The sequence below is a fragment of the Castanea sativa genome, chromosome 1 (assembly GCF_040712315.1).
Source record: "Castanea sativa cultivar Marrone di Chiusa Pesio chromosome 1, ASM4071231v1".
Lineage (NCBI taxonomy): Eukaryota > Viridiplantae > Streptophyta > Magnoliopsida > Fagales > Fagaceae > Castanea > Castanea sativa.
Genome location: NC_134013.1, coordinates 51,481,401 through 51,497,827, shown reverse-complemented (window position 1 = coordinate 51,497,827; position 16,427 = coordinate 51,481,401). Strand labels below are relative to the sequence as shown.

The 16,427-nt window shown below is 32.3% G+C and overlaps 1 protein-coding gene and 1 long non-coding RNA gene across 2 annotated transcripts; one reads left to right on the top strand and one right to left on the bottom strand.

Moving 5' to 3' along the window:
- The first annotated feature begins 3,200 nt into the window (after positions 1 to 3,200).
- On the top strand, positions 3,201 to 9,628 carry LOC142611597 (uncharacterized). The gene is made up of 2 exons (XR_012840078.1): positions 3,201 to 7,197; positions 9,287 to 9,628. It is a non-coding gene; the product is annotated as an uncharacterized LOC142611597 (long non-coding RNA).
- A 4,325-nt stretch (positions 9,629 to 13,953) lies between these two features.
- Positions 13,954 to 15,781, bottom strand: LOC142622526 (protein LEAD-SENSITIVE 1-like). The gene is made up of 2 exons (XM_075796013.1): positions 15,590 to 15,781; positions 13,954 to 14,808 (listed from the first exon to the last, which is right to left on the bottom strand). The coding sequence occupies exons 1-2, from the start codon at positions 15,681 to 15,683 to the stop codon at positions 14,147 to 14,149; spliced, it is 756 nt and encodes a 251-aa protein (XP_075652128.1). The 5' UTR covers positions 15,684 to 15,781; the 3' UTR covers positions 13,954 to 14,146.
- Positions 15,782 to 16,427: the final 646 nt, after the last annotated feature.

Here is a 16,427-nt window from a genome sequence, read left to right as displayed (position 1 = left end):
GTGCGCATTGGTGTGGGCATAGCCTATGGGCGAGTAGGTAATCCCTAGTCACGCTACCCATGGGGAGAGTTATTCCCCTTTCTATCATAGGAATGACCACCTCCCCCTCGTGCCTATCGGTGTGCCATTGCCCCGGAGAGCAATACTGCAGGGAAACTCCTAGGGGGATGTGGTATTTGGCCCTAAATCCCTCCATACCGGCGGGGGAATCTACTAGGTGTTTGAATCTACCCATCTAAACAGACTAAAGAGAGAGGCAAAGGAGGTGTTTAAGAAAAGGAGGAAGAAAATAGAAGGCCGAGGAGAAAATAGCCTAGAGATGAAAAACTTACAAAAACGAGAGAGAAGTACGCCGCAGGAACTTCTTGGGAACAGGAAGAGTTGAGAAATCTGGGGAGCTTGGGATTGTGGAAAGCCTGGAGAGTTCAAAAATTTGCAAAGTGAGTGAAATGAACTCTCCAGGCGCCTTATATAGGAGGCGAACTTTGGGTAGGAGTTATCCCGCCTAAAATTCGAGGGAAAATGTCAACTGTAGGATCTTCATCTCATCATTGAATGCGGGGAACAAGACGCCACCTGGAGCATTTAATGAAGCGTTACGGACTATGAAGCGCTAAGTACAGTTTCGAGACACACAAAATGACATTTGAACGCATGGGAGTCAGAGACACATGTCAATTTAACTGCTTAAAGTCAAAACCCCATTTCTCTCCTTAGATGGGAGGAAACCAATGAGAATTTTGAGGGGCTATTGTTGGGTACTAGAATTCCGAGTAAGACGGTTACGCCACGTGTCATAGCATGGCCGAGAAGGGCAGTTACTGCGCTGAAGAGTCCACGTCCTTGAATTCTATGATCACGTCATCAACACGTCATCAAAGGAGGTCTTACTGTGCAGAAAGAGCTTTGGGATGGGGACTAGCACTGGCGTGATTGAAGAGCTGAAGGCTGCCACTACATTCAATGCATCCTACCAAACCTCCTGGCCGCATATATGTGGAGAAGACCCTTGAACAGTGCTGCTTTGGTTGCCACATCTCACAGGGTATAGGGAAGGTGGATGATGGGATTGGCACTTGAGTGGTGGCTTACGTGATCAACAAATGGAAGTCCAGGATCGTTTAAAAGGGCCTATATAAGGTAGAAGGTCCCCCTGAAGAGAGGGGATCGAACAAAGAGCAGAGAAAAACACTATAACACAAAGAAAGGAAATTGTAAACAAGTCTGATAGTGATATCAAGAACAAAACCTCCTCAGACTTATCTGAGGAGAATTATCCTTCTCAATACTGTGATTGCCATCTATTTTTCCTTGTCTCTTTGATTTTCTTAGCCCATGGTAAGCACTATCTCACCTATGAAAGCCTAGTTTCGGAGTTCACTCTCTAACAAATTCATTGTGTTGGGCTATTTGGGCCTGGATCCTTAAGTCGTTTGGGCCGCCAAATCCAATCCTTACAATTACAAATTTGTTAAAAGTATTATTTTTGGTTTTATATTTTAGAGGAGCTATGGGCTGAAGAAATGGGCCAAATTCTATTCTTATTTTGGATTTTTTTTTTCCCTAAACAAGCTTAAGATTTGAGGACTGAAACATGCCTATATTTTTTTTCAAAATTCTAGGGGGCCTAGTAAGTAAGTTGTTCTTAACTTTTATGTTTTTTTTTTGTTAGTTACTAATGCTCTTAAGGGAGATTTTGAAAAGCTGGGGGTGGGGAAAAAAAAACTAGCAAAGAAGAACAAAAAAAAAAAAAAAAAAACCCAAAACCATCAATAGATCGGAACCTACAAGCCCACAAATCGGACTACCCACAAATACAAAACCACCGGATCGAACCACCCACTGCTTGAAGACCACCACAACCCACTCTCAACCTAGAAATCCTAAGTTGTTGATGATTTCACCACATTTTTTTGAGTGAGTTTGAGTCAGAGAGAAGAGAGAAGAGATGAGAGATTTTTGCACAGGTAAAGTTGAGACTGAGAGGCTCAGCCAATGAAAAGAGAGAGAGAAGTTTGAAGAAAGAGAAAAGGGAAAGAGAGAAAATGTATTAGAGTAAATTACAAAGTTGGTCCCTATCTTTTACATCATATTTTATTTTGGTCCCTATCCTTTCAATTGTGTCAATTTGGTCTTTAATTTTTTAACGTCGTGTTAATTTGGTCCCTGCCGTTATCCTTTGGATGGAAAAAGTTGATGTGTCTATGTACACGTGAGATAAGTTTGGGGAAACTAATAGTTTCTAAAATCCCTAAAATCAGTACTCCATCTCTTCTTCCTCATCTCCATCCCTAAAATCCCTAAAGTTGTAGACAGGAAAGATACTTTGCTTAGTTAATTTGCTTACTTGTTCGGAGTCAGACAACCTAGCTTTTATGGAGCTATGAACATTGTGACTGGGAACTTGATCTTGTTTGCTCCTCAATTTCTCACAGATTATGCTGTTTGGTTGGGCGAAATAAAGCCATTATCCTATTTTATGGAAAGGCAGATGGTTAGCATGGTGTACTACATCTACACCAATGAGATCACAAGGGTTTTCCATGGCCAATTCCAAGATTTTTTTACAACTAAATATCAACTAAAAACTAAAAACTAAAAAGTAAATAAATTTAATTTAGGTTTTGGACCCATAAACTCAACCATAGTTTTTTTTTTTTTTGTTGAGATAGCCACTAAAATTTTAGATCTAAATTTTCAATGTAACAAACGAAACAACGACAACCAAAGAAGGGAGAGAAAGGAAAGGTTTCCAATCTTCCACCAACAAAATCAGATCTCTGGCTCATTGCCAACGATTTTGAAGATTCAACACCGCTGCCGTGGTGAGGAAGAATTTTGGTACCATCCGTCTCTCAACAACGTGAGGATGAGTTGAAGAAGAGAAGTTTTCTTGTGAGCTCATGTTTTATGAGGAGTTGGACATCAAGTAATGGTGATGAGGACATGTTTGTTATTTTGCAGTTTGAACTATGCAATGCCGATGCTTTTGAGATTGCTGATAAACTTGGCCTATACTCACTTAATCAGCGTCCCTGGGAAGCATTTGCTTTCCTTATCTAATCTAATCTAATACTATATATAAAAGTAGAAGCCTTTTAAGAGGTGTTGCCATGTTAGGAAAAAATGCCACTTAAAATGCTGTCACGTTTACAATTTATTCTTTAAAATACTGTATGATGCTTTTGGAGAGGCTCATTTTCATTAAACGTGTTTCTGTTAAAAAAAAAAAGACAAGCCGCCTATCAGAAAAAAAAAACGGAAACCCTAAAACGCAAACTCATTATTTCACTCTGACTTCCACCTCTTCGCTGTAACTCCATAGCCACATAGATCCGAATACCGTTACAGACTCTGACTTCCACCCTCTTCGCAGCAACTCCATAGCCACATAGATCAGAATATCGTGTTCTAGGCAACAAGCATACGAAAAAAGAAAATCCAAAAGGAAGCGAAAAAAAAAAGAGACTCTGTTCGTCTTTAGCAACAATGAAAACTGAAAAACTTAGTTCTTCCTCTGTAAAAACAGGCGATTCAGAAGATAAGTTTTTTCCCCCTTTGTTGTTTTCTATTCAATTACCATTTCTAGGGTTTTGAAAATTACTGAAGAACATACATTTATGTGTTGTCATATAAAGTTATGTCATTTCATTTATGTTGTTTTTAATTTTTTGTTGAAATATTTTCCCCTCTTTATATTTTAGTTTCCCATGCCTCTTTTCTACTATTTTTGTTAAGGTTTTTGCAGTATATATTTAAAGTTTTTTGTTTGTAGTTGCTCTGACTTGAAAAAATGAAACCCTAGAACATAGAGAATAAGAAGGTATTGAACATTAAAATGCCTTTCTTCCTCCATTGATGACAATATGGTGACCGACACACAATATAGGGATCTTCCACAAAGTTGAACTCGAATTCTTTCGTTTTTTTAGAAGCACAAAGTTGGACTCTTTCATTCAATATATAATTATATATGCAAAGATTATTTATTTACCTTTCTATATTGAATAAAGGTAGCATAAATAAACAAAATTTACCTTTCTTCATTGGGCTTTAGCGTTTAAGGTATTATCATTAATTGGCAATAACTCATCCAAAATATTTCCAAAAAAAAAAAAAAAAAACTGATGTAAATGTATAGGTCCGAATATTTGTATAATGGTGTGTGTGAGATTTGTAACCAGTTAAAGTAGCTGTGTATGTACAAGTGTACCATGTACAGGTCATATTATATGCTTGCAGTGATGAAAGAGTTACTTCCCCTGTGTTCGGCTTTCTTGCTGCTATTGTCCTTTTGTATTTGCCTCCATTTTCTTTCCTCTTGACTTTCTGCTATAATGTGATGAAAGATTTTTGTTCTTTTGATTCAGTTAAATAATATTCTAGTTTGTTTATTTATATAAAAGATATCTAGGAGTCAACTAATTTACTCAGTATTGGGGGCAATTATGTTAGATATAGAATCATCTAAACTTAGTTTTATAATTTTGTAATTCAAATCCAGAACACAATAAAAATAGTTTCACAATAACAAAATTCACAATATCAAGTAATATATTTGATACAGGGATCTTTCATTGAGTGAACATTCATATATTTGCTAGTATATGTTTAAAGTTTTTCTTTAATTTTCGATTAATTTTTACAATTTCTTGAGTTCTGTTTGTTTGATTGTTGTATTGATTAAATTTTGCTTTTGTTTGGCAGTTTTTTGTCATGTTTGTGCTTTTTTTGGTACACCCCTAAAATTTGAATTAATTTATGCTTTGTGCAGATCTATGTTTTGTTGATTCGTTCTCAAAAAAAGAAAAAGAAAAAGAAAACATTGAACTGTTAATTACCTTCCAAATGGAAACAACCCTTGATTTTAATAGTCATATTTGTAACATGGATGGTTTAAAATCTAAATGTTTGGAGAATACAATCGCCTTTGTTGTTTTTCTTTTTTATATTTAATTTCATTATTATTTCTTTATTGATATATGTCTCTATTGATATATATATTTTTATCTTTTTTTTTTTAATAGAAAGTAGGAACTACTTTAATTCTTTTTACCCTATTTCCAGCAGCCTTATAGAAGGTTGGAAATCTCTTCAAATTTTTGTTCACTATGCTTTCTAATCAATTTCACTTTTTTGTGAAAATTTTCTGAAATGTCACCCCTTTAATACTTTCTTTATTTTTGTACGCTTCTGTGCTTTGTTGAAAAATTTTGCTAATGAAGTTCCTTATCAGTTTATATGATACTTGGTCTATGTTTGTTTTCTAATATATTTTGCTAACAATTTTAAATTTTATAAACAAGCATGAGTTGATAGACAACCGTAGAGCATTAGTCCTAAAATTACTGTCAGACTTTTTTTTTTTATATATTTACTTAGGCTATATTGTTGTTTTTAGCCCATGTATAAAAAAGGAAAAAAATAAAAAGGACATGGCACTTCTGTCCTCACAAAAATAAAAACCCCATTAAACCTAGATGCCTTGGCACTTTTGCCCCCCATAAAAAACACACACAGAGCAGAGTGAATATTAAGAAAAGCGGAAAGTAACTGCAGAATGATAGATCATCAAATCAATTCTGATTTCAAGTTTGGAAGTTCTTGGCACTTCTAGGATAAATTAAACAATTGTAATATATCTTGGGTCTAAAATAAGGAAGAACCTCTAGGTATTTAAGTATAAGGATATATCTGCAATATTTTAGCTCTGACTTTAGTTTTGTGTAACTCATACGTCAAGGTAGGGTAAGATTTATCAGTTCTACGGTCAGCAGCAAGTATACTGACTTTGACAAAACATGGGCGTGAAGTTTGGTTGGCCATCATCTGTATAAGTTATGGATTTATCAATTGTAAAGATGATCCTCACATCAAAGTACTGATAGTCATTACAAATATATTACTTGATTCATTGATGTAGCACAAAATGTAAGAAAACTGCAAGAAACAAAATAAAGAACCAAAAAAAAAAATCCTAGGAGTTAGCACCAAGTGGGGGAAAAGTGATTTAAAAATTACCATTAGTAAGAATGCGATTGACTTAAAAATAAAATAAAATTGTTTTCATACTCCCTGCATCATTCATATTGATCATAGAATGGAAATTTGATAAGTGACATATATTGGGTGGAAACTGCTGAAGTAAATTATTAATCCATTAAAAAGAAATAGTGTCTTTACTGAATAGGAAACCCCCCAATTAACACATGCAAATGGGGTGATGTCTCACTTGGTAAGTTCAAATCTCATGAAGAGTAAAGGATAGCTATTCTTTGAGATTTCACAGAAGTAATTTAATCCTATGTGGTAGAGATAAGGACCAGATTGTAGTCCATTTAGCACCGGCTACATTGGCTTGAGCTCAAGTTAGGATTAATTTGTTGGCTTAACCTTCATAATAGGAAACAGAACTATATTGAAATTCTGTCGAGTAAATTTCTGACATCAGAATTGTTTTATTCCCTAAGATTTGGAGAGAAACTGGGATGGATTGTGTAGGATATGTTTGGCTACGGGCTGACCAGATATTCTGCTTTTCAAATCCTTCCTGTCAATGAGTGCATCGTTTAATTTTTTCTCTTTTGGCTGAAGATCAATAAGATCTAATACATTTGATAATGCCAAAAACATAGCTTGATTAGGCAGAAGTCCAATTAATCCTATTAAAAATGGTTTTGCATGTGTCCTTATGACATCTCCAGTAGAGGCTTTTTATTCATGTATGGACTCCATGGGAAATTGACATATGAGTTGAACCAATTACATTTGTTAATAGCCTGATAGGAAGCTTCATAGTAGGTATGACATACAAGTAGACAACAGAGAGAGGACTGACTTTACTACATTGACCCTTCTGTAGATTACAAACCTACTTACCTTGCAGTTTAGATGCAATTTTATTACTAAAAGGAGAAAAGTGCTAATCGGGTATGCATGCTGCACATTATTGTTGATGTTCAATATTATCAAAAGCATATTGGATCATCATCCTGATTGATTGCTTTTCACACTCACTCTGACTTTCTCTTTGCTGCAACTCCATAGACACAGATGAGAATACCTTGTTCCAAACCAACAAGCATACAAAAAAAGAAAAGCGAAAAAAAAGACTCTGTTCATCTTCCGCAACAATGAAAGCTGAAAAACTTTGTTCGTCCTCTTCAACAACAAGCGATTTAGAAGATAATTTAGAAGGTAGGCATGTTTTTTCCCCTCTTTTGGTTTTCTATTCAATTACCATTTCTAGGGTTTTGAAAATTACTGTAGAGGGTAGATTTATTGATGATTTCTCTCAAGCTGAAATCAATTTGGTGCTGAAGAACATAGATTTATGTGTTGCCAAAAAAATAAAGTTTTGGCATTTCATTTATGTTTTTAATTTTTTGTTGAAATATTTTCCCCTTTTTATATTTTTGTTTCCCATGTCTCTTCTCTACCATTGTTGTTAAGGTTTTTGCAGTTTATATTTAAATTTTTTTGTTTGCAGTTGCTTTGATTTAAAAAAATGAAACCTTGGAACATAGAGAATAAGGAGGTATTGAATATTAAAATGCCTTTCTGCCTCCACTAGTGCCAATCTGCTACCTTTTTCCTTAATTTCCAATTTATTTTTACAATTTCTTGAGTTCTGTTTGTTCGATTGTTGTATTGATTAAATTTTGTTTTTAGTTCAATTCAATATATTCGCTTTTGTTATTATTATGTTCCATTTTTGATTTAGGCCTTTTCATGTCGTTTTCCTGTGATGAATGTGTTGTTCATTTTGTTATGCATGTTCAATTTTTGGTTTTTGAATTCAATTTAATTTTCAGTTTCTGTTTTCCATCCTACCTGTTCTGCTGTTTTTGAAGAGTGATTGAAATCGTAGAACTTTGAAATCTGAAAGTGTAATATTTTTTATACAAAGTTGATTATCTCTTAGATTTTAGTTAATATTCTACTCTATCTGCATAATTACGTTTATTTTTGGGCTGCTACACCAATAAAATCTGGACATCTAAATGCATCCTATATTTTATTCTTTTTTGATAAGTCACTATGTTCCATTTTATTGATCACTTATTGATAGATTTTGTAGCTATCTCAATTCTGGGCTGTACATGAACCACTAACAAGTGCAGAATCAAGGTTTGATTAGTCGTGGTCCAAACCTTCATGTTTCAGATTTAAATTTTCACTGAACTACTGCATTACTTTTTACAATTCAACCCATATTTTCAATGTTTTCTTAGGCTTTGTTTGCAGTATTTCTTTCATCTTTCTCTGCTGCAATTTAAAATTGCTATGCTTTTTTTTTTTTTTGAGCAATTGGAAATAATGGCTGCAATTATATGGATTGTCCTCTTCACAGTTTCACTAAGAATAGTTAGGTATACAAAAGTGCTCACCACAGCCAAGAAAGAAAACCAAAAATCCATAAACTAATACCAAAGTAGTAATAAAAGTGTTAAAGTTGAAACTAAAATCTTATGAATAGTGGAGCTAAGCAAGATGTTTTGCACAGATCATGCACCTGTAGAGCACTAGACATGAATTGGATCTTACCTTCTATTGTAGGACTTTAAAAGTAGGAAGTAAGGCTACAACATTTGATGCAACATGAAAAATAGTTTGCAATCTCTGCTCTAATGGTTAAGAGATGTCATTTTTTGGTTTCACATGCTGTTCAAACTAAAAACCAGCTCAGCTAGATGATTTCATTATTTGGTTTCAATTGAAATCTTTGAACAGTGGAAGGACATTCTTAAGTACGTAAAAAAAAAAAATTGTTCTAATAAATCATTGAGGATGACTTTGAGATGAGAAAAGTTGCATAGATCACTATTATCCATAGAAACATCATGCCAAGTTAAATTAAATTAAAGGGAGTAGATATATCATAGAGTTAAGGAGAATAATTGCATAGATCACTATTACCCATAGAAATCCTTGGGTAAAGTATAAGCGAAAACCAGATTTCGCTTATACTTGAGCTCACTACATTTTTTTGTTTTAGAGCATTTTGGTTTCTAAAGTTATATTTAAACTTAATTAATCTGTGCCTTGCTACTTTGTGTTTTGTCAGTTGGGCATGAAATATAGATGTGGTTTTGATCTTTGCAATATGTGTCGAGCATGAGAGTTATATCATTTTTGTGAAATGAAAGTTATGTTTTTCTCACCTCAAAGTTTAACTATTTGATCGTCTGGGTGTTTCTTTTAAATATTATTAGATATTATTCTCATATACTTTAAATGAAAACATGACAAATGTTAATGCCTAACTGATTAAAAAAATTTGTAGGTAACTATCGACTGTCATTCACATGGGCAACAAAGCTCTGCATCAACTTTGACATTCCAAAAGTCACAAAGGAAATTATGCCAAAAAGACCTCCTAAAGGACTGGATAGATAACTTTCTTACATAATAGAAGACTTGGAAGCATAAAAAAATGCTTAAGAATTATGCACCAAGTTCTATACTTCATACTCTTTTCTTATTTACTTAATTTTCTGTATTTAGGCTATGGTTTTGTAATCTGAGCATCCTAAGACTCTTATATCAACATGAATTTAAGTTTTGTAATGTATGTGATTCTAATTTTGAACTCAGTTATAATTGTAAATTGCAATTCAGTTGTCTCTGTTAGATTGCCGCATTGTTCAGTGCAGCATTATTTTGGGAATACAAGATTGATGAAAATTGAGAATGCTATGAGTATGCATTTTTATAGGTGCTACATTAAAAAACTTCTAATTTCAAGTAATGAAACTAAATATCAGAAAATCTATTGTGCTTGGTCTATCACAGATGGATCAAATTAATTGGTGACATGCAAAGCCAAGATTGTTAATATTGTTAATATTAACAACATATGGGGTATTATTTTTGCATGTCTTATATGCAACACAAAAGGTCAATCTTATCAAAGGAGTTTTATGGTGTGAGTGATGTAAAGGTGAACCTAAATTATAAAACGATCCCGCGCATTGCGCGGGTTAAACGCTAGTACCTATAAAAACCCAGAACCTGGATGGGGGTAAAACACCTTAAATTTCTTTATTTTTTGAGTTTTTCCTTTTATCTTTATTTTTAATTAAGCTACTGTGGTAGTATATATGGCATTCTGGTTGGCATAAATATTATTATTTAAATATCATTGTTTGACAAATTAGCTTTTTCTATCCAAGGGATAATGACAGGGAATAAATTGACATGATACTGAAAAGGTTATAGACCAAATTGACGCAATTGAAAAGTTATGTACTAAATTGAAATATGGTGTAAAGGATAAGGACAAAATTTATAATTTACCCAATGTGTTATAATGAAAAGAGAGAGAACCCAACAAATAATTTTTTTTTTTATAACTTTGTTGCTACAATAGACTACCAAAGGTGGCAGTTTACTGTAGCAAGTTTGTTAAATTTTTTAACAATAGCATCATTGATGAAGCTTAGTTTTTTGTTGTTTGTGGTGCTAAAAATAGCAATTTGGCCATATAGAGCATCTCCAACAGATTCTTTAAAATTTTGTATTGTTTGAAGAGTGAATAGTTACATATACCTTTTATCTATTTAATTTTTCAAATACATTTTCCAACCGACTATCTATTCTTTCTTTATCTCATTTAAATATTATTTCTTCATTATTTCTTTATTATTTCTTCAACTTTTTTTAATTAACAAGAAAGAGAAAGAATTGATATAATACTATCTGCTAGAATTTTTTAATAAATAAATTCAATTGCTGATGAACAGTAGCCCATCAGACTTGATGAGCTATTGTTCATGTTCTTTAGCAAATTTTTTTTGAGATTTAGAGAGACCATTGGAGACATTTTTTGGTTTTACTCTATTATAGAGAGTATTTTGGTTTTACATTTGCTGTTGGAGATGCTCTAAGAGCACCACTGTGAATGCTCTAACACATTAGATTTGATTTTTTTTTCTTTCTATTTTGTACTATTAAAATTGATGAAGTGTCACTTAAAAATTTGTCATATCATTATTCAACTAGTCACAATAGGCATTAAGACTAGCACTATTAACATAATGACCATTTGTACTCATTTTTTAAACTTCAAAGATCAATTGTGTTTGCTTGAAACTTTAGAGAGCAAAAGTGCTCAAGAAGCAAATTTTAGAGACCAATAGTGTATTTTTGTTTTATTTTATTTTTCCATTCCTTTTAAGTATATGGAGATGACTGTATATATAGGACATTTCTAGTCTGCGCCAAGATTTCAGCAATCCATCATGATTATGGCCAGGGAACCCATACATAGGACTGTCCATGCTTGCCAATTTTTAAGATAATTAAAATTCAATATCTACCTCATTTAATTATAAGACTATTTGCATCAGCTCATACAAAAATTTCTATCTATATAACTATAAGAATCTATTTTTTCTATTTTACATACTTACTTTTCAAAATACTACACATCAGATTATCAATTGTACACTTCATTTCATTAAAATATAAAATTTTCTTGATTTTTTAAATTGTTTTTTTTTTCACACATAACAACAATCATTTACTCTTTTCATTGTTATTGGGATACATAAAGAAAAAATAGAAAACTAAACGCAAAAATGAACAACGTCAATGTAAATTTATACGGTTACTGTAGCAAATTTGTAAATTTATACAATTATACACTGACTGGTATGAGTCATTTTTAGGCAAAACAATGTAAATTTTACAAATTTTTTCTATTATACAGCCACCAATGTAAGTGCTCTAAAATATTAAAATTTCAACTTTTTTATACTTTAAAATTATGCATAAAAGATGTCTTCATGGATCAAATTGTAAAAAACATCTAAGTGATAAGGAATTTGGCATGGATATTAAGAACATTTAGAAAACATAATCCAATGGTAGAGTTTTCAAAATATTAACTCACTTAAGGGTTATTAGGTAGTGTAACATTAGATAATGTTAAACTAGATGTAACATGATCCTAACCCAAATAAAAAATTAATTCTTTAAATTATTCTTAAAAAGATAATGAAGTAAACCTTTCCTTAAGGCTTACATTGGCAGAGCCAAGATTTTAGTTTAGAGGGGCAAGATTACAAAGAACATTAAAAAAATAACCCAAAAAAATATTATCTTTTTAAAATTAAAATATTAACCCATATTTAACCCTTCTTATTAGTTTAAAATATTAACCCATATTAATAACAAAATAAATAAACAATTCTAATAGTCTTTCAAAATCTAATTTAAACGTAAACTATAATTTATTTTTTCACACTTAGTTTAGTTAACTACAAGTATATATTTCATATCAATAAAATAAATAAATACAAATAACCAATTCATAGTTACTAACAATCAAAGTAAGAAATTATCTAAATAATTAAATTTTAGACATCTAATTTGTTAATCAAAATAAACTGAAAAAATAAATCAATATAAAAATATGCAAAGTTGTATAGTTTCACTGTATTGATTGCCTTTAAGAAATATATAGAATTCAACATTTTCTCCATTTTTCTAAGTTCTTATATGACAAAACCTACACTTTAAAATCCTTATAAAGTCAAGAGATGGATGAACAAATAGAAAAGATAGCTTTAGGGTTATAATACTAATGGGGTTTGGGATTAGGTACCAACTCCTAAGTGATGTAAGTCTCGTGGATCAGTAGGCTGAAATGCTTCGGGCTATGATAATAGCTGTAAATCCTGAAAAGAAAGAAAGAAATGTTAAAGGTGACCGGTGTGATCCGACCAAGGACCCTCCGACGGTTAAATCAGTTTTCTCTCTAAGACACAAAGATATAAGATAGTGAATGGTTAGAACTTACCTTGGATGGATGAGATTCACTCCTTTTATAGAGAGTTAGACATGAGTCTACTTGTTTGGATCCACTACCATCGTGGATGATATTGGTGGTTAATAAAGAAAGTGGGATCTATGGTTAATAAATAAAGTAGGATTTACAACCATTATCATAGCTCGAAGCATTTTAGCCTACTCATTTTCGTGTATCATCAAATACATTACAAGGACATTAAGTATTTTTATTTTTTATTGTTATTATTATTATTATTATTATTATTATTATTATTTATTTATTTATTTATTTATTTTTGTAAAATGAGGGATGGATTGGTGTGTCAGTCAGTCTTTTTCTTGTTATTTCGGTAGTAAATTGGTTTGTTACTCTTTAGAGAAAAATTTAGGGACACAATAAAATGTCACAATATTATCATAAAATTCTTATCTCTAGTATGTGTTAGGTTCTATTCTAATATTTCATTATTTTATTAACTTTTATTTTGAGTTATAAGAGACTGAGCTCTCAACTATTATGAAAATATTGTGATAATTTGTTGGGTACATAAAACAATTGTACTTTTGGTTTTCTGAACATTGTTGTTAGTAATTGGTTGGTTTAAAATGGTTGGTTTTCTACATTTTTTGGGTTAATTAATGTGTTTGAGCTTGGCAAAAGAGTAAAATTAAAGTGGATGTGTTTTTAGCATTTAGTTTGTTTCTTAACAAAAAAAGAAAAAAAGAAAAAAAAAAAAGATGGTAAGCCGAAAGTGGGACTATTTTTTTTTCTTCTGTCAGGAGGGGCAGAGCATTAAAGTTTTGGTTCATGGTACATGTAAACATAATAGAAATGCTTTCTTTTATAGAGAAGTCAGGGGGGCAACTGCCCCCTCCGGCCCCCTGGCTCCACTAGTGACATCACATAGACACATACTTTGCTTTATAAGTAAGGGTTTGTTTGGCTCCAAATTAAAAAGTTAATTTATTTTATTATTTAACTTATTTTTGTTACAATTTATGAATTTATTGTATTTTTTGGTACTATTTATGAGTCTTATTATATTCAGTTAACTTTTTTCTTTATCTAAAGTAATTTTCGCAATTTTTTTTTTCAATTTTAGTAAAATAAGTGAAATCCTCTGTCATTTTGATATCTTAAAACACACGCATAACAAATTCTGAAATAATTTTGGTTGCGCTCATTGCATGACAAACTGTCATCAATTGCCACCATAATAATCAAATTCTTGCAAACCACATATAACTCTCGAGTCTTGCGCATGGCAAAAGATTATTACTCTGGGAGAAGGTATCTAGTGTTTCCGCTGCATGCAGCGAGTGTTCCAGAGCGGGTGGCGGAAACAGAAGATCATGTTTCCTCCTCTAAAACAACTTTCATGACATCTCGGCGTACTCCAATATCATTAGCCAAACGATTGACACAGTATGTGCCATAACCTCCGGCCAGACCAGTAACATTGGTAGCTAGAAATCCAAGTGGTGAAGAACGGGCTAGAAACGCAAGTGATGAAGAAATGACAATACCAGCAGCAGCTTGAAAGGATGCTGCCTGCCCACTCTGGCCCATGCTAACAGTAGGAATCACTTTCAAGCCTGTTTTGCAGCATAATGCAAAGTCTTCACAGTTGTTCTTGATAACATCATAGTCACCAAAGCCCTTCCGGAGGAAATAAAAGGCACGATGAATAACTTGTTCGGGTGACTCAGATGAAGCAAGAGTGCAAGTACCTCCACGAGCTTTGGCAAGAAAGAAAGTTCGTGTGACACCATACTCATACAGGTAGAGACCTCCACCTGAAAGAAAACAATCTAGACAAGAAGAGATGACTCCATCACGCTTTGATTGATCACTATTTGATTGATCACTACATATTGGGCATGGATTGTCCAAAGGACGTTGTCGAGGTAATAATGAGAAGTCAATGAAGCGGTCTAACACAGTTCCTGTACCAGTTTCCTGGCCTTCTTCCCTAGTAAAGTGGATAACATTTCCCGCATCGACATATATCCCTGTTGTTACAAAGTAGAAACTAGCTGTTCTTACTTGAAATAGCTAAAATTGTAACATACATACATCAAGCAAACTAGAAATCAACTCTGGCAGTAAAAACAATTTCCAAGAGAAGACGATTGCGTTCATTCAATCAAACACAAAGAACCCTTTAACTGCTAGTATAAGTGTATAACCCCTGTTTTTCATAGTACTGCTCTACTGGTATAACTTGACAAAGGTAATTAAGCATTGAATAGGGTTTCAGCATTGTAATCAACTCCAACAGTTCAACTATAATCCTACTAAAATGTTAATTTGAGGGCCAACTCCAAGAGCCCTTAATACCATAACAAGATTATTCAAATATATATATATACACACACACCTTTTCAAGATACACAAAAGCATTTCCAAGTGAAAAAGACAGGACACATTGAAAATATAGCATCTAATGATTTTAGTTGGGTTTTTGTAGGAAAATAATATTAAGTAATTATTAATTATTAAAAAAAAGTATTGTAGTAAAATTATTTGGAAGAATAGCCTTTCCTTAAATTTTGCATTGAAATCGTGCTATTTCAATTATATCACATCTTGCACTGGGAAATCATATTTTGAAAATAAATAAATAAATAAATAAATAAAAATTTCAACACTTAAATTTGTCATTATGAATAAAATAAATATTAAATGCAGGAGTAATTACTTAAATACTAATCAACCCCAAAATAAAAAAATAAATAAACATTAAAATGAAGACTATAGAGAAAGAAAAAGAGGAAGAAATGGAAAGAGCACCGTGGTGGGAGTAGGTATAGGCGAGTCTATAGGAGTAGATATGATCCCCAGTTTTTAGATTCTCCCTCTTGATCTTGTTCGTCAACACTCCCATTGCTTTGATCTTTCTCTGCTCTGCTCCTTTCTGCAACTCTCTGTATCAATTTTGTTAGTATGATCAATGAAAACAATAAAGACAAAGATTCCCACCATTCCCACTCCCCAATGAGAATGATAAAGTATACTTGCTTGTGCAACGCAACCACTGATTCCCACTATGATCAATGATCTTTCCCTTTTCTTTTTAATTATTTTTTTAAAATACACTTTTTGTTTTTAAAAATTGATTTCTTTCCCTTAAATTTAAAGTGAAAATTCAAATTTAATGCTTCAAAAGTTGTAAAAGTTATTAGTTTTGCTTTGCTGGTTGATTATGTTAAGAAGTGCCCTTAAAACAATTGTTAATAAACCATTTTGATAAGGTTCTGATACCGCTTTTATGGAAATTTTTTTTCGTCAAAACATTAATTGTTATTTTTATTTTCTTATAAAAAATTTCTTAAAATAGTTCACTGGCATTTGTTAGCATTTTCTTTTGATTATATCTAAGTCATTACTCACATGTTATCTATTAATCATAAGTGTTTATTTGTTTTTGTATTTTTTTTTTTTTTTACCTTTCCAGTGTATGGAGATGGTATACATAGGACATTTTTGGACTGCTTCAAGATTTCATTAATCCATCATAATTAGGGTTAGGGAATGTGTGTATAAAACTATAATTAAACTGAACCGTTTGTGAACAACTTGTGTTTAGTTGAGGAAAAAATTTATTTATGTCTATTTATTTAGTAAACGA

Bases quoted from the DNA above. Each gene is read 5' to 3' on its own strand.
- LOC142622526 (XM_075796013.1), bottom strand. From the start codon at position 15,683: ATGGGAGTGTTGACGAACAAGATCAAGAGGGAGAATCTAAAAACTGGG. The intron at 14,809-15,589 runs GTGCTCTTTCCA...TTGTAACAACAG, and splicing joins CTATACCTACTCCCACCACG to GGATATATGTCGATGCGGGA.